General features: G+C 33.6%; 1 protein-coding gene across 1 annotated transcript in view; it reads left to right on the top strand.

Annotated features, from left to right (window-relative positions):
• Positions 1-18,176, top strand: part of LOC145322074 (GTP-binding protein GEM-like) — a 48,336-nt gene that overhangs the window by 25,003 nt on the left and 5,157 nt on the right. Inside the window, exons 6-12 of the mRNA XM_080163885.1 lie at positions 4,517-4,630; positions 5,429-5,520; positions 6,699-6,775; positions 11,656-11,786; positions 12,216-12,295; positions 14,061-14,114; positions 17,159-17,244. Coding sequence (XP_080020011.1) covers positions 4,517-4,630; positions 5,429-5,520; positions 6,699-6,775; positions 11,656-11,786; positions 12,216-12,295; positions 14,061-14,114; positions 17,159-17,244 — 634 coding nt within the window. The remainder of the gene's footprint in view (positions 1-4,516; positions 4,631-5,428; positions 5,521-6,698; positions 6,776-11,655; positions 11,787-12,215; positions 12,296-14,060; positions 14,115-17,158; positions 17,245-18,176) is intronic.

Genomic DNA, 18,176 nt, shown 5'->3' with positions numbered 1-18,176 from the left:
ACAAACAGACAGACAAACAAATAGACAGATAGACATCGTTCTACTTTGTATTATAGAGGATACACTATACTAGCGGATACTTTTAGAGATGCTACAGATTTAAAAATTGCAAAAGAAGAATTTAAGATAAGCTAGTGGGCAAAGTTTAATATCCGGTTAAAAAATTTTGTTTGAATTAAGATTAGGAATACAATGAAAGGTAAATGGATGATAAAATATGCTCACTTAACCAATATATAATATATGAATACTTTACTAAAGGCTACGCCCCTAGAGATCTCTAGAGGCACCTGAGGTAGTGGCGTGTTGAATTCAAATCCCCCATTTTTTTTTAATTTAAAAAATCCCCAAAAATAGTTATAAATCTTCCCAGGACTTACAATGAGCAACTACATTGTAAAGAAGAACAATATTTGTTTAGCGGTTAGCAAGATTCTTCGGTAGAGACAGACAAAGATCCTGTGAATTCCATATAAGGATTACTTCTTATTGGCAAGTTTATTACACAAACATTATCTATAAAAAGCAGAGGCGTGCACAGGGCTTTGCACCCAGAAAATTTTACAACTCTCTAAAATAAAAAAAACTAGGGAGTATAGGGTGATGTGAACTTTATTATTTTGGGTGTATTGCAGACAGCAAGAGGGAAGTAATTTAATTTTAGTGTTTACCCCCCTAAGATTAAAGGGTTGTGTGATTTATGGGCTTGTATCCACCCACCTTCATTTTACCTTTAGAAAGGGGGGGGGGAGGAATGGATACACCTCCCTATACTTCCTACTGCACGCCCCTCCATAAGATAAATAAGGCAGTTTGTACTGTTAGTATTTGTCAAAAGTATTTAACTCTTCAAGGTTATTTATTGTTAGTTAAAACTTTACAATAAAGTCATTGTTGCTTTCCTTCAAAGTGCCCCCCTTTTTAAAATTAGATTAGAAATAAGTTGGGGGGGGGGGGATTCTATGCATAACCACTTATGGAGGCCAATTGAACCTAACCTACAGTAATAAAGAGAAAAATTAAATACTTTAACCCCCCCCCTCTTTTTCTTTCTAAAATAAAGGATATATTATATTTATCTTTTAAGGGGTAAAGGGGGTGGGTGAGGGGTATCGTTATTTTAGACAGCTACGAGTTTCACTATATTATTGTACATGGTAATCTGGTGTAAGATAAAAGGAATAATGAATTTATTTATCTATCCCCTTTTCCCTGATGTCATTTGTAAAAATGTAATGTTTATGTGAAATACAATGCATATATGAGAAATTTTTCAAAAGGGGGTTACCCATTTTTATATGAGAAATTTTTCAAAAGGGGGTAAACCCATTTTTTTTTAACTTTCAAAGCATTCATTCTTTTAGCAGCTACACCCGTTTGTTGGAGAAAGTTAACCCTCGACTTTCAAATTCAATTATTCTATTATTGAAAGTAGCAAGGTTTGTTTTGTTTTATGCTTAAGATCTCAAGAACTGCTGAACTGATTGAGCTCTTTCTTTAGGGAAGATCTACAAAGGTCCTTGGATGGTTTTAGGCTATTTTTAAAATCTTCTTAACCAAAACTATATACAAACCATCGCTGGACCTCTATAAAGTTTCACAGTAAAGGAAAACCATATTGGTTCGGCGGATAGTTAATCAAAAGACTTTAAATTTAAACCTTTTTTTAACAACCATGAAATAATTTTAAGTAAGATTGATTTTTTGTATATATTTATCTATCATTCCAATGCAATGGTCTAGCAATTTCATAACATAAATTTGTAAAATATGCAGGGATCTAAAGGAATATGACAATGGCCGATAAATTGATGTACATCCCCAATGATGATACCCAAAATAACTGTAGATTACAAATAGTGGTTGAAACGTAAGAACTCTTAACTTATTGAACTAACTAATCAAAATTTAATAAAATTACCCAAAGTTGTTAAATAGAAAACGATATTATGAAACTTTGGGGACCAGTGTAATAAACACCCAAATGTCCTCTCCCTCTTATTGAAAATATGTCAGTTTTTGTTCTATCTGAACTTCCATTTAGGAAAAGAATGCGTCCTATATTATGTGATTTTGTTTTAACTCATTCGTGACAAGCTTCCAAAGTACAAAGTTTTGATTCACCGGGCTTCAACAAAATAGATTTTTTCAATAATTACTCAACATAATAAAAAGAGTAAGGTGTCAAATGAAGATCTTACTTTTTTTTGTTCATGATGGCAATTTTCTTCTTTCTTTGTTGCGTTTTAGTGCCTTAAAACCACCTCAATAAAAAAAAAAACTTAAATTACTTAAAAAATAAATCTACAAAAAAACGATTGCATATCTAAATTCTATGGATCATTTTACATCTACTACTTTCTAAAAGAACTGACAAGTTATTTTTCAAAAAAATCACAAAAGTTAGGACACGTTCTTTGTAGATTTAATCTACTACTCCAACCCTCTCAGCAATAGGGAGGGAAAGGACAATGCCGGTTAAATCAATGCATAACAGATGCTTTTTTCAACAGCAAAAACAGCCTAATGCATAATAAAAACTATAAAATCCGGTAAAACAAAATTAATATTTCTTTATACCTTGCAAATAAATTAACATCGTAATATAGACAGCTTTCCGCGGACACTAAAATAAAAAGTTATACTATAAAACTGGTATTAATTTTCATTTTTCAATTTTGATATCCGTAGAAAATTGTCTGTAATACGATGCTATACATAAATTTTTAGTATAGCTGAAAACAAGTTCAATCCAGTGAATAGTAATCGGTTTCAAAGCCATACTGTAATATATTTAACAACAACCAACTTAACTTTAAAACTTTTATTTCCCTGTATATACATATTATTTGAAAAGGGTCCGCCGTTATTTGGGCTGTGCGTAAATTTCTTTAAATTAGGGTTAAAATGTTCATACTTATTGTTAAAAGCGAAACTTTTCTATGATTAGGGTCGGTCCGTCCGTACATCCGTAACTTTTTTCGTTAATTTAGGCATGTTGAAAATGTCCTATCGATTTCAAACTGTGCATGGTGATTCCTAGTAGTAGTTAGGCACAATTAAAATCGTAGCATATCTTTAGTCGTTACCAGAATGTCCGTACGTCCATTTTAAACATGTTGATTTTGAACTTTTTTGACACAAAATTTTTATGTGTTATAATCATCCGATTGATCTGATTTTTGGAGTACTGATTCCTATTACAATAAGGTACAATATTATAAGCGAAGCATCTCTATAATTATAGAAATGTTGGTATGTCCTTAAAATTATTCTGTATTTAAGAAGTTATGCAAATAATTTACGTACAATTTTGTCAAAACTTATATATTCATTTCTGACACTACAAGAGTCAATGTTTGTTCGTCATACCGTTTCAGAGCTTCGCTTTTATGGATGTTGTCATCTTTGTTTTATCTAACCTTACAGTTCATAGATTTAATATACTACTGCAGCAACCTCAGGGTGGGAGATAACAATCAATCGATCCCTCAGGGTCACTATATACAGAATTCTAAATATTTAACATTTAATCTCTTTTTTAGCAGGGAAGCTACTCTATTATACACAATGTCCGACCCGTCTGTCCGATAGACACGAAGTGGGAGAAACGAGATTTGTTTAGCTCCTATAAAAGTTATTTTTATTTATTTATTTTTTATATATATTTCCCTTATATCTATAGTGTTTTGGTCCGATTATCAAACTTTTTTGGGATGACAGTATCTAAATAATTTTCCCATTGTTCCGAGCATCCAGTAGGTTATTTACTTTGACCGTCGGTCTGTCAGTCATAATACAAAATAAAATAAGGTTTCGTGTTTATTATCTACAATATATACCCTTGATTTAAATCTACCTACAAGTATGTATTCTCATCCACGATTTTTATGTGCTTCGCCACTTATGGATGTTGTCATCCTTTTTTTAGTGTTCAAAAATATTCATTTTCTTTTCTTTTAATTTTAAATTTTACATAGAGGGGGGGGGGGAGTCATGGTCAACCCCCCACTTTAGATTTGGAATTTAAAATTTTATTGGGTTAGAGGTAGGTTTCTAGATTTCTAGAAGATAAAAAATAACAACAATAAATAACAACCTTTCCAAGACAAATAAAAAGCTTCATTGTGAAGGAGAGCCATATTGGTCTAGTGGTTAGCGAGATCTTTTGTTACAGACAGACAGCAATCCTATCACTTTTAATCATACTAGAGGCTTCGCCAAAAGAGGCCTCTAGTGGCACTTTAAATGTTTTTTAAAAAAATAATACGTAACTTTTCTATGTAGCGTTCAAGTCTCTACGATACCTATTTATATTGTTGCGTTCAAGTCTCAAGTCTAAAATTTTGAAAATTTTTTTGTGATTTCTCTTGGGAAGGTGTTGGTACCCTCCCAAGCTACCCTGTAAAGAGAACTCGATAGGATCAGCGGTTAGCGAGATCCTTCAGTACAGACAATCATACACACAGACAAACACACATTCTGTTACTCTATTATAAGAATATACTTTTTTCAGGAGTGGTTCGTATCTATCCCGCAGTGGAATTGCTACGCCTGTAATATCTCGGGGATCTAGCTGTGCAAACCTTTCTGATAATTCAGCTAACTCTACAAATCAAAATATCTACAGGTAACCTCAATCGTTTGTCCTTTAAAATCTGAAGAACTGCTTTATTAAAATTTTTGATTACTAAAACTGTAGTTATATTTTTTTGATTTACATTGCTTATGCTACTCTTAGGTGTATTCAAAGCCTTGCATTTCAATCTTCTTATTATTAATTTAATTATATATTTACCTATTAGCGAGCCGGCCCCAACCACTTGGGAGGATTGCGGTACCCTCCCTCAAAATAGTTATATACCTTCCCAGGACTTATGAGAAGCAACCCTGTGAAGGAGAACCCGATCGGTTCAGCAGTTAGCGAGATCCTTTAGTACAATCAAACAAAAACAGACAAACAAACCAACATCCTTTTACTTTAATATAAGGATAAATCTTTTCATTTATCTATTTAAACAACTATCTATCTATTTATCTATCTATCTATCTATCTATATATCTATCTATCTATCTATCTATCTATCTATCTATCTATCTATCTATCTATCTATCTATCTATCTATCTATCTATCTATCTATCTATCTATCTATCTATCTATCTATCTATCTATCTATCTATCTATCTATCTATCTATCTATCTATCTATCTATCTATCTATCTATCTATCTATCTATCTATCTATCTATCTATCTATCTATCTATCTATCTATCTATCTATCTATCTATCTATCTATCTATCTATCTATCTATCTATCTATCTATCTATCTATCTATCTATCTATCTATCTATCTATCTATCTATCTATTTATTTATCTATCTTAATCTATCTAACTTTCGATCTTCTTATCTATCTATCTATCTAGAGTGTTAATGCTTGGTGCTAGCGGAGTAGGAAAGTCGTCCTTGTGTGCTCAGTTTGTATCTTCAGATAAACCAAACGCCTATCTGAAATTAGGTAAAATGTTTTTTTTTACACAACAAGGATGACAAAATCCACAAAAGCGAAGCTTTAAAACCAGAAGTACCTCGAAAAATAACCCTTATAGAATGTTTCAACTTAATAAGCAGAACATATATCATACAAACAGTTAAAGATCAGCAAGTTTTAAATGGACGTACATACTTTATCGTAACGATTATAGAGTTGCTACGCTTTCTTCCTTACTGTTAAAGGAATCATCATGTAAAGTTTGAAATCTTTTTTTTTTTGTATTTGCTTACTTTTATACTAAAAATAATTTTGAAAATATTTTTTTGAATGGTGGAAAAGTTTGAGGCAAATTACATTGTTTACAGATAACATTTCCCTGTAAAGTACCTATTTTATGACGTCATATAATACTTACTAGTTTAAAAATAATTCCCGGAAAACTGACTCATACATTCTATTATTTGCTAAACCTGTAAACCACACGAAAATAAACAAATTTCACTTGAAAGATAAAATTTAGAAATCTTTAATTCATTAGAAAAAAATTTATATTTTCAAAAATAAAGTTAAACGAAGGTTTTTTTTTTTTATATATTTAGGGTAGATTTGTTAGTAAGTCTGTCTAAAATAGATGAATCTGTTCTTTTGACTTTAAACCAAATAATTTTAAACATATTTAAATAAATTTTTATATAGAATTCTCAAAATTTTTGTTTGTTGGCCGTTTATATGATTTGTCAAGCTTCGCTTTTATGGATTTTATCGAAGTAAAAAGAACATGTGTTCACCAAGGGCGTGTATTTGGGGAGGGGGGGGGGGGGTTGAGGTGTCATCCTCCTATAAAACAAGATGTAAAGAAAAAATACCTTCCCCTTTACCCCATCCATTTAATACTTTACACCTCCTGGGAAATCGCTGAGCACGCCACAGAATTTTGTCTGTCTATTTTTTCGTCTGAAACTGAAGCGATTGTCTTTCTCCTGGAATATACCTATTAGTCCATTTTTTGTTTTTTTTTACTAATTTTTTATGCCATATGGCTGGGCGTAACTTTAAATCAACTATTGTTTTTATTAGTCGCACAGCTTCTTCATAAAACATTTATCTGTTTATAAACACTGAAGAAATGCTCTAGTTTACCGGTTGTAAATCCATGATTTATTTTATGCTTTGCTAATTATGGATATTTTCAATTTTTACAGAAGAAGACAGTGTGGAAAAAGAAGTTTGTCTAGCAGTCAATGGTCAAGAAAGAAGGCTGATTTTTATTGATCACCCGGTAAGTAATTGGATGTCTTACTATCTATCTGTCCGTCTGTCTGTATCTATCTATTTATCTGCCTGTCTGTCGATAGAGAACAGACAATAGGCAAAAAAGGAAGACTTGTTTCTATTGATCACCCGGTGAGTAATTGAATGTCTCGCTATCTAACTGTCCTTCTGTATATCTACCTGGCTGTACATAGAGAAGAGACAATGGTATTTTTTTATTGATCACCCTGAAAGTATTTGTATTTCTAACTATATGTCTATCCATCTGTCCATATATATCCGTACATGCGTCTGTCCATAGAAATCAGACAATATACAAGAAAAAAGACTGGTTTTTATTAATCACCCGGTAAGTAATTGGATGTCTTACTATCTGTCATTTTGTATGTTTTAATATCTGTCTTACTATCTGTCTTACTATCTGCTTTACTATCTGTCTTACTATCTGTCTTACTATCTGTCTTACTATCTGTCTTACTATCTGTCTCACTATCTGTCTTACTATCTGTCTCACTATCTGTCTCACTATCTGTCTTACTATCTGTCTTACTATCTGTCTTACTATCTGTCTTACTATCTGTCTTACTATCTGTCTTACTATCTGTCTTACTATCTGTCTTACTATCTGTCTTACTATCTGTCTTACTATCTGCCTTACTATCTGTCTTACTATCTGTCTTACTATCTGTCTTACTATCTGTCTTACTATCTGTCTTACTATCTGTCTCACTATCTGTCTTACTATCTGTCTTACTATCTGTCTTACTATCTGTCTTACTATCTGTCTCACTATCTGTCTCACTATCTGTCTTACTATCTGTTTTACTATCTGTCTCACTATCTGTCTTACTATCTGTCTTACTATCTGTCTTACTATCTGCCTTACTATCTGTCTTACTATCTGTCTTACTATCTGTCTCACTATCTGTCTTACTATCTGTCTTACTATCTGTCTTACTATCTGTCTTACTATCTGTCTTACTATCTGTCTTACTATCTGTCTTACTATCTGTCTCACTATCTGTCTCACTATCTGTCTTACTATCTGTCTTACTATCTGTCTTACTATCTGTCTTACTATCTGTCTTACTATCTGTCTTACTATCTGTCTTACTATCTGTCTTACTATCTGTCTCACTATCTGTCTTACTATCTGTCTCACTATCTGTCTCACTATCTGTCTTACTATCTGTCTTACTATCTGTCTTACTATCTGTCTTACTATCTGTCTTACTATCTGTCTTACTATCTGTCTTACTATCTGTCTTACTATCTGTCTTACTATCTGTCTTACTATCTGCCTTACTATCTGTCTTACTATCTGTCTTACTATCTGTCTTACTATCTGTCTTACTATCTGTCTTACTATCTGTCTCACTATCTGTCTTACTATCTGTCTTACTATCTGTCTTACTATCTGTCTTACTATCTGTCTTACTATCTGTCTTACTATCTGTCTTACTATCTGTCTCACTATCTGTCTTACTATCTGTCTTACTATCTGTCTTACTATCTGTCTTACTTATCTGTCTTACTATCTGCCTTACTATCTGTCTTACTATCTGTCTTACTATCTGTCTTACTATCTGTCTCACTATCTGTCTCACTATCTGTCTTACTATCTGTCTTACTATCTGTCTTACTATCTGTCTTACTATCTGTCTTACTATCTGTCTTACTATCTGTCTTACTATCTGTCTTACTATCTGTCTTACTATCTCTGTCTTACGATCTGCCTTACTATCTGTCTCTTTATATGTCTGGTTTATAGGCTGGTTTTTATTGGTCACCCGGTAAGTAATTGATTGTCTTGCTATTTGCTCGGCCAAAGGATCTCAATAACCGCTCAAACGATATGACACTGCTTTACAGAGTACTTATAATTTCTTATGTTTATCATTATTTCGGGGTAGGTTACCATCACAATCCCAAGAGAAACCTTCCCTAGAAAAAAATAAATGAAAAGCGTGGTAGGGTCGACTCCGCCCCTCTCCCCTTAGAGACCCCTAGTGTCGAAGCCACTAGTGTATTATAAAAGTGTTAATGTTCGTTTGTCCTTCCATTTCAGAGCTTCGCTTTAATGGATGTTGTCATCCTTGTTTGTTTAATGTCTTAGCAATTGAAGAAAAGAGCCAATATTTTTGTTTAATAAATTTTAAGTATAGGTTTGGTTTTATAAGCACTTATATAACTGGACATTTGATTTCTTTGATTGTATCTATCTATGGGCTTATTTTATATACTACTTTAAATATTGCACAAAAAGTAAAAACATAAGATGAGTTTTAAAAATATTTATTCAATGTGCACTGAATTTTAAACTATATTTTTGCAGACCAAACACTTACGTAACAATATAACAGTAACGTTTTTTATTGATTGTGCAATCATAATTACATTTTAAAGTTTTATTATGGACTTATTATTACTTGGACCTTACACCAGATTATCATATACTCTAGTAAAGGGAAACTAGTAGCTGGCTAAATTGACGACCTTCTCCCCGACAAGCCTCTTTACCCTATCACCTCTCATCACTGGATGCACGAACTGACCAATAAATCTTGTCCATGTTAGCAACCTAAAGTTATCTATCTATCTATCCTAGTATGATGAGTCGCTACCAGCCCCACTGTGTCCTAACTATATCTATCTATACCTAGTATGGAGACTAGACGAATTAGGATATGATGAGCCGCTACCAGCCCCACTGTGTCCTGGTAGTCCTAACTATATCTATCTATCCTAGTATGGAAACCTTACAAATAATGATATGATGAGTCGCTACCAGCCCCACTGTGTCCTAACTATATCTATCTATACCTAGTATGGAGACTTGACGAATTAGGATATGATGAGCCGCTACCAGCCCCACTGTGTCCTGGTAGTCCTATTTATATCTATCTTTCATCCTAGTATGGAGACCTGACGAATGAAAATATGATGAGCCGCTACCAGCCCCACTGTTTCCTCGTAGTCCTAACTATATGTATCTATCTATCAAGTATGGAACTCTTACAAATGAGGATATGATAAGCCGCTACCAGCCGCACTGTGTCCTGGTAGTCCTAACTATATCTATCTATTCTAGTTTGGAAACCTAACTAATGAGGATATGATGAGCCGCTACCAGCCGCACTGTGTCCTGGTAGTCCTAACTATATCTATCTATTCTAGTTTGGAAACCTAACTAATGAGGATATGATGAGCCGCTACCAGCCCCACTGTTTCCTCGTAGTCCTAACTATATGTATCTATCTATCCTAGTATGGAGACCTGACTAATGAGGATATGATAAGCCGCTACCAGCCGCACTGTGTCCTGGTAGTCCTAACTATATCTATCTATTCTAGTTTGGAAACCTAACTAATGAGGATATGATGAGCCGCTACCAGCCGCACTGTGTCCTGGTAGTCCTAACTATATCTATCTATTCTAGTTTGGAAACCTAACTAATGAGGATATGATGAGCCGCTACCTGCCCCACTGTGTCCTGGTAGTCCTAACTATATCTATCTATTCTAGTTTGGAAACCTAACTAATGAGGATATGATAAGCCGCTACCAGCCGCACTGTGTCCTGGTAGTCCTAACTATATCTATCTATTCTAGTTTGGAAACCTAACTAATGAGGATATGATGAGCCGCTACCTGCCCCACTGTGTCCTCGTAGTCCTTACTATATCTATCTATCTATCTATTCTAGTTTGGAATCCTAACTAATGAGGATATGATGAGCCGCTACCAGCCGCACTGTGTCCTGGTAGCAACCTATAGTTATCTATCTATCTATCCTAGTATGGAGACCTGACTAATGAGGATATGATGAGCTGCTACCAGCCCCACTGTGTCCTGTTATCTATTTATCTATCTATCTATACTTAGTTTGGTGACCTAACTAATGAGGATATGATGTGCCGCTAACAGCCCCACTATGTCCTGGTAGTCCTAACTATATCTATCTATCTATACCTAGTTTGGTGACCTAACTAATGAGGATATGATGAGCCGCTACCAGCCCCACTGTGTCCTCGTAGTCCTAACTATATGTATCTATCTATCCTAGTATGGAGACCTGACTAATGAGGATATGATGAGCCGCTACCAGCCCCACTGTGTCCTCGTAGTCCTAACTATATGTATCTATCTATCCTAGTATGGAGACCTGACTAATGAGGATATGATGAGCCGCTACCAGCCCCACTGTGTCCTGGTAGTCCTATTTATATCTATCTTTCATCCTAGTATGGAGACCTGACGAATGAAAATATGATGATCCGCTACCAGCCCCACTGTTTCCTCGTAGTCCTAACTATATCTATCTATCTATCCTAGTTTGGAAACCTAACTAATGAGGATATGATGAGCCGCTACCAGCCCCACTGTGTCCTGGTAGTCCTAACTATATCTATCTATCCTAGTATGGAAACCTTACAAATAATGATATGATGAGTCGCTACCAGCCCCACTGTGTCCTAACTATATCTATCTATACCTAGTATGGAGACTTGACGAATTAGGATATGATGAGCCGCTACCAGCCCCACTGTGTCCTGGTAGTCCTATTTATATCTATCTTTCATCCTAGTATGGAGACCTGACGAATGAAAATATGATGATCCGCTACCAGCCCCACTGTTTCCTCGTAGTCCTAACTATATGTATCTATCTATCCTAGTATGGAGACCTGACTAATGAGGATATGATAAGCCGCTACCAGCCGCACTGTGTCCTCGTAGTCCTAGTGGGGGATGATAATATCTATCTATCTATCTATACCTAGTATGGAGACTTGACGAATGAGGATATGATGAGCCGCTACCAGCCCCACTGTGTCCTCGTAGTCCTAGTGGTGGATGATAATATCTTTCTATCTATCTATACCTAGTATGGAGACCTGACTAATGAGGATATGATGAGCCGCTACCAGCCCCACTGTGTCCTAGTAGTCCTAGCCGTGGATGATTACAACTCAATGATGGAGGCTGAAAATATTCTGGATTTTATCAAGAATCAATGGTAAATATTTTTTGTCTGTCCCATGAGCATCTAGCACCTAGCAATTTAATGGTCAATTTGGCTTCTGTACTTATATTTTCTACATAGGTTTTGTGATTCTTTCTGCTCTTTAACTTTGTCCGTTTGTCCATCCATTATTTGTTTGTGGAACGCTGCTATTGGATGTTGTCATCCTTGCAATTTGTCGTCTTTTCTATTTATTGTTTCAAATCTCATGTCATGTTTAGTTGACCCGTCTATTATTTTCTAGCACCTGATAAGTTGCTTGAAACCATCCAGATAGAAATTCCCCTGAAAATTATTTAACTCACAATTAAGCCGTCTTAGAGATCATAATTAACATTAGATATAAAAAAAGAAATAAACATTTAATTGTTGTTTTATACTTTATTAATTGGAATTATTTTTAATATATTTACGTTGTTGTAGGTCTCGCTCCAACGAGCTAGCGGTCATCCTGGTGGCAAATAAGTCTGATCTGGTCAGAAACAGGGTTGTCAGAACTTCAGGTATAGATAAACATTGTAATAAGAAGCTAACACTTACATTTTTGGGTATAGTCCTTTTCGTGGCAACGCCTCTTAAGGGGCGTTTCGTCGTATTTTAAAAATAGCTTTTAATAGGTTATTTTATTTTAGGTTAGGTTATATTGGGTTAGGTGATTGCCCCGCATGGTTAGGCAATTTTCAACGCAGGGTTAGAACCCCCCGTATGGGCTATAAATAGGAGAAGAGCTACTGTGACAGTACAAAGAAACGCCCCTTAAGAGGCGTTGCTACGAAAGGGACTATATCCCAGTTTTTTTTTATTTTAACCATAATCCGTAGACATTGACCTGATTTTTAATCAATATAGCTTTGAACCACTTTCATAAAGAAATTATAAAAATTAAAGCAAAAAAAATATGTAAGTATCTTTTTTGTTCAAAATAATTTTAGCATCTATTGCTTCTTTCTTAGTAGATGGATACCTTTTGTGTTATATTAACCTGTTTTTATTATCATATTCTTTTCATCAAAATTAAATCAGGGAGGAAGGGAACATTTGATTTTAAATTAAACTAGTACCCACAGTTTTAAAATCGTTGGCTCAAAATCGTGAGTGTTTTTATCAAATTGATGGTTGTTGCTAAAACAATAATGTCCAAATATTTTAGACAACAAAGGAGTAGCTTTGTTTATCATCATTGGGGATGTAAATAAATTTACATCTAATTTTTATCCCTTAAAATCTCTGAATGAAATGTACTCAGAATCTGAAAAAAATCTATTCATCTGATTCTTTTTTAAATAGAACCCATAAAAGAATACATTTAACTACATATTTTCCAATAAAAGAAACTTTATAAAAATTTTAAAGAAACAAGGATGTATATTTTCAAAACAATTTACTACCTGGATATCAAAGTATTAGACTGAAGAATTGCTGTAAGGCCATATCAATGCCAATTTTTTTTTGTGGGCGGGGTATATTTTTAAAATCCAAAATAAATATAAAACCTTACCTCTGATAAACTTAAAAAACACACACAAACACAGACTAAAATCCTTTTAATTTTATATTAGTATATTCTTATCTGAAGAAAAAACTTTGATTTTGTATTTTACTTTTTTTTTGTCCTAGCTTTTTTTTCCAAAATAAAACTTTATTTGTAACAAATAAACTTCATGTTTAATAATTTAAGTATTCATGTACCAGATGTTTTTTCATATAAGTTTGAACATGAAATACATTATACAGTACATCAAAATTGATATTTTTATGCCTGTTTTTAATTTTTTTACATTTTCTACTAATTTAAATTTATGTATCGTAATTTTTATGACCCCAAAGAACTATAAAATATTGGTCTCCAAAAAGTTTTATATTTGTGTTGCGAAAGTTTTTTTTTCAGGAGTAGAGTTACCCCTATCCCCTTAAGATAAACCTTGCCTGGATCGATAAGAAGCTTCACTGTAAAGGATAACCATATCGGTTCATTGGACTTAATCTTAATAAATGTATACAGCATAAGTATACATATAAAATCCAGACATTTACCTGCCCCAAGTGGCTGAGACCCCCTATCTTCGAAGATGATTAAAGTCCCTCCACAGATTATGACATCATACGATAGAATAGCCAATGAGAGACCAGTATACACTGTAAATGACCAATGGTAAAATTTATGCTGGCCTCTCATTGATTATAGCTATTGTCCCCTTTGTTCTTTTACTGTAATGCTACGGAGACAAACAGACACAAAAACACCATGTAACTTTTATATTTTTTCAGAAGGGAAACATCTGGCCATGAAGTACAACGTCAAATATATTGAAACATCTCCAGGTATAATTAATACTATGATAACGCGCATCTACTTGTCGTCATTGCTAAAGACGTGAAAAATAGTTTCTACTGCTCCTATGTCAGGTGCATAACTTGAATAGTTATAATAGGGGGGCTGCTTCGGCCAATAAACAGGCGCAACTCATTACCATGCACGTACAGATAGGACTTCTCAGACAAAAGTCGTGCAATCAAAGGGTTGGTTGTCTGTTTAATGTTACTGAAACTAATATCCGCAATTAAGCGTTGGTTTATTCCATCCCATTACAACAATTGGGTTTTCTAGATGATCACTTAAAATCTTAATCCTCAATACCGTCCCAATTAGGTTATTTTGTAAACACTTTGATAATTTACCATAAACAGTTAGGTTACCCAGACACGGATAGTGCAATTCAGGGTAGGAGGTGAAAAATTGGGATGTTTGTACCTTGTGACCTTTATAAAGAGTTGGCCCTACAAAATGTTTTAACACTCGATATATTATTACTTGGATGTTGCACCAGATTTTTATGTACTCTGATAAGGTTATACTCACAGCTGGCTAGATTAACGATACACCCCATCCTCCTATTTTATGAACGAACTGAACAATAAGTAATATCCATGTTAGCAAACAAAATTGGCGACAATTTTTTCATTGTCATAATATACACGTATATTCTATATTCATTTTTACAATTATCTTTATTTAGAATAAAATACTACAATCTAAAAAATCTATTAAAAAACTTCGCAAAATGTGTAATTAATGGTGAAAGTAAAATTATGTAATTAATTAAAGATCGTAGTTGTGCGATAATACTCTCATTATCTTTTATCTTAATTAATCAAGAAGGATATTTTGCGGGGCTCGGCATCCGCACCTAAACCTTAAATTTAAACCATTTTGGATGCTTTAAAAAATTGTTTGAAAAGAGGATTGCCATCAGCTTATACCAACAGCTAAATTGATTCGAAAAATAAAATTGACGACCATTACATTTGCCCCCCAAAATATTATTTTAGATTTATTTCACTTGTTGGTTATACCTTATACCTGGATTGCCATATTTGAGTCAGGTTTAGACTTCCATCTAATTTTTCAAAAATTGTGGAAGGTTGATTTCCCTTACATGCAGCTGACGCGAGGCTGCCGAGCCACGATACATTGTTTGTGAATTATACAGAACATTTTTTTAAATTCGAGGTTTCGTGATGTTTTAAAAAAAACTTTTACCCCGTATGAGTGGAGTAGTTTTTTACTAAGTTTTTATACAACTAGCACGGGTTTCTCTGGGATCTAAGATTAATTAACAACACCTGACAGAGAACTGACCTTTTGATTCCATGACCCTTGTCTGGAAGTCCTAACTATACATAGTAGTAAGTAGCGCCTTTTTTATGGACTTCACATTTTTTTTTTTTACAGAAGTACGTTGAAAACATTCAAAACTTTTTTGTTAAGCAGTTAAGGCTAATTCACTGATTAAATTTAATTCAACAATCAAACCTTTTCACTTAAGACAAAAAATAGCCTAAAACCATCCAAAGACTTAATTTTAAAAAAAGAGAAAAACCTTAAACCATTCTAAAATTAAATTCAATTTTCTTACAACTGCTTGGATCGTATGAGATCCCAAAAACAGTTCTAAAAACTATATCACAATGAAAAATAACAAGTACTAGTTTGACCTTTTAAAAAAGAGAAAGTTATAATAATAACAGTATTAAAATAGTAAAACCCGTGGAACTCGACCCTGTCTTTGTTTACGGGGACTAAAAACATAAGTAAATCAAAATCACCCAACCTAACAAAGACTGGGACGAACACTCCCTTTTTAACGTGCATAAAAAATCATTTAAATAATACACTTTCTATATCCAGTTATGTTAAAATGGCCTAGTTAAAATAAAACGCGTTACAACCTTCAACTCTTTGTACTAACAAAATCATAATATGATAAACAGACAAACATACTTTCTACTTTAATAAACGTTTTTATAAAACAACAAATTTACCAAAATAGTATATTTTTTTTTTCTCTTGGAAAACGGATATAGAAAACTACATGATCATAAATAAGAATTTTGTATAAATATAATGTAATAATAGATTATCAAATTTGTGAATTTTAATTAAATATAACAATGAATGTGATAACATTTTTATAATAATTTTTGATAAACCCGTAATATAAAATAGTCTTTAATGATATAGTATATCTTAAACATTTTCTTAAAAAACTTTGTGATCTTGCTATCTTTTTCTTAACATATTATCACTGTTTTATGCGAAGACATATCACAAAAAAGGGTTAAGCTCACCTCCGCATATTAAAACTTTCACTGGCAGAGTTCTATAAATATAGGATGAAAAGGAAGCTCTGTATCAGTTTTCGGAGTACCACTACATCAGGTTCAGCTTCTATACATTGCCATAAGCCCGTTCATTTGTGATGTGACTTCATACAACAATAGCACCTGTAATAGAATATTTTTAATATTAAATTGAAATTTTAGAACTGAAAATAAAATACTGAAAATTAATGACTGGTTTTCTTTAATTAATTGAAGGGTTTAATCCCAACATTATTAGAAACTATGTAAAGCAGAATATCCTCCGCTTTTGGATTATTAAACAAATTCTGGGTTAAAACCAGGCTAGAGGAAATGACGTCCTAGCGGTTTGTTTGATAATTTTTGAAGGCTAGGGATAAGGGTTGGCAGTAGAATTTGAGTAGGAAAACTGATAATTCTAGGGCGGACTGACTCTAAGTGTAAAAAGTATAACTAACTTAGTCTCAATCTGACCTAGAATTTAGGACATGGTACAAAAGGGTTAAAAAATACATTGATATTTCTGATGGAACGGTTTAAACGGCTGTATCTACGAGTAAGTGAGAGTTGCAGCTAGGTGACACTAACAAAACTAGCTCCTCGAGACCGGCGGTATGTTCCATGCTGTATACAATAGTACTAGTTGCTTCGCTCCTAGCCTCTAGGGAAGGACGGGGTATGTCAAGAAAATAGCAAAAAACCATCCTAAGACATATTATATTTAGGTATTAACCATAATGTGGATGAAGTACTTGTTGGGGTTTACAAGCAGATTGCCCTCAGGGAAGAACACCAACAGTCTTCTAATAAGGTAAATTTTCATGTTCCCTTATGACAGGTTAGATGAATTTGTGTTGCATTGTGTACATAGTTTCCTCATCCAATCTCAATATTTTCTACTAGCTAAAAAAGCTTCAAACTTCCAAAAAAGTTTCTTGTATCTTGATGACTATTCATTATTATAAGCGGCTACGCCCCTAGTATCTAGGTACTGAAAGGGAGTATATGCTAGAAAAATAGATTAGACCCATCAGACATAAAATAGGACTGTTTTAAACTAAGAAATTCAACTATTTTTTTGCTGAATTTTATATGTGTATGAACTTATGAAGGAAAAAAATAGCTGCCCATTAGTATAAAATTTGTGCAATTTTCAACCAATAATATGGCTTTATTGTTCATACACTGTGTTCTTATTGGTCCAATGTACTGATTAGGGATCGAAATCCTGTAAAGAGACAATTGAGTTAGGAAACAGCAATTTAGTTCTGAATTAGTAATTTGCAAAATGTCAGGGGTCTTAGGGCAGGGGCGTCCAATCTTTTTTAATTGGGGGGTGGGGGGGGTAATCACCCCTTTACCCCCTCCCCCCCTTAGACGTCTATGTCTTAGGGGATAAGAAAATGGACGATAAATTGACCAATATATCCTCAATAATGATGTGCCTTCAGTAGATTCAAATTACTGATTGAAAAGTTTGGACATTAATAGATTAAAACCGACATATCAAAATTAAGAGTACCTAACCTTTTGAGCCAACGAATAAAATATACCAGTGTAATTTATAGTTTAATGTTTCCTCCCTGCATAAAATTAAATCTAGACTTGATTAGTACATCAGGACATGAGTTTTAGTTTTATCTGTCTCCAAAATACGTGATTAAACTCATATTATTGAATAAAATTAGAGAGAAATAAAAATAATTAAGCTAATTTCTAGTTTGCCGGCCCCAAAGTAGCGAA

The sequence above is a fragment of the Acartia tonsa genome, chromosome 1 (genome assembly GCF_053477335.1).
Source record: "Acartia tonsa isolate MP-2025a chromosome 1, ASM5347733v1, whole genome shotgun sequence".
Classification (NCBI taxonomy): Eukaryota; Metazoa; Arthropoda; class Copepoda; order Calanoida; family Acartiidae; genus Acartia; species Acartia tonsa.
Note: the sequence above shows the minus strand (reverse complement) of the source record. Positions and strands in the feature narration are given on the sequence as shown.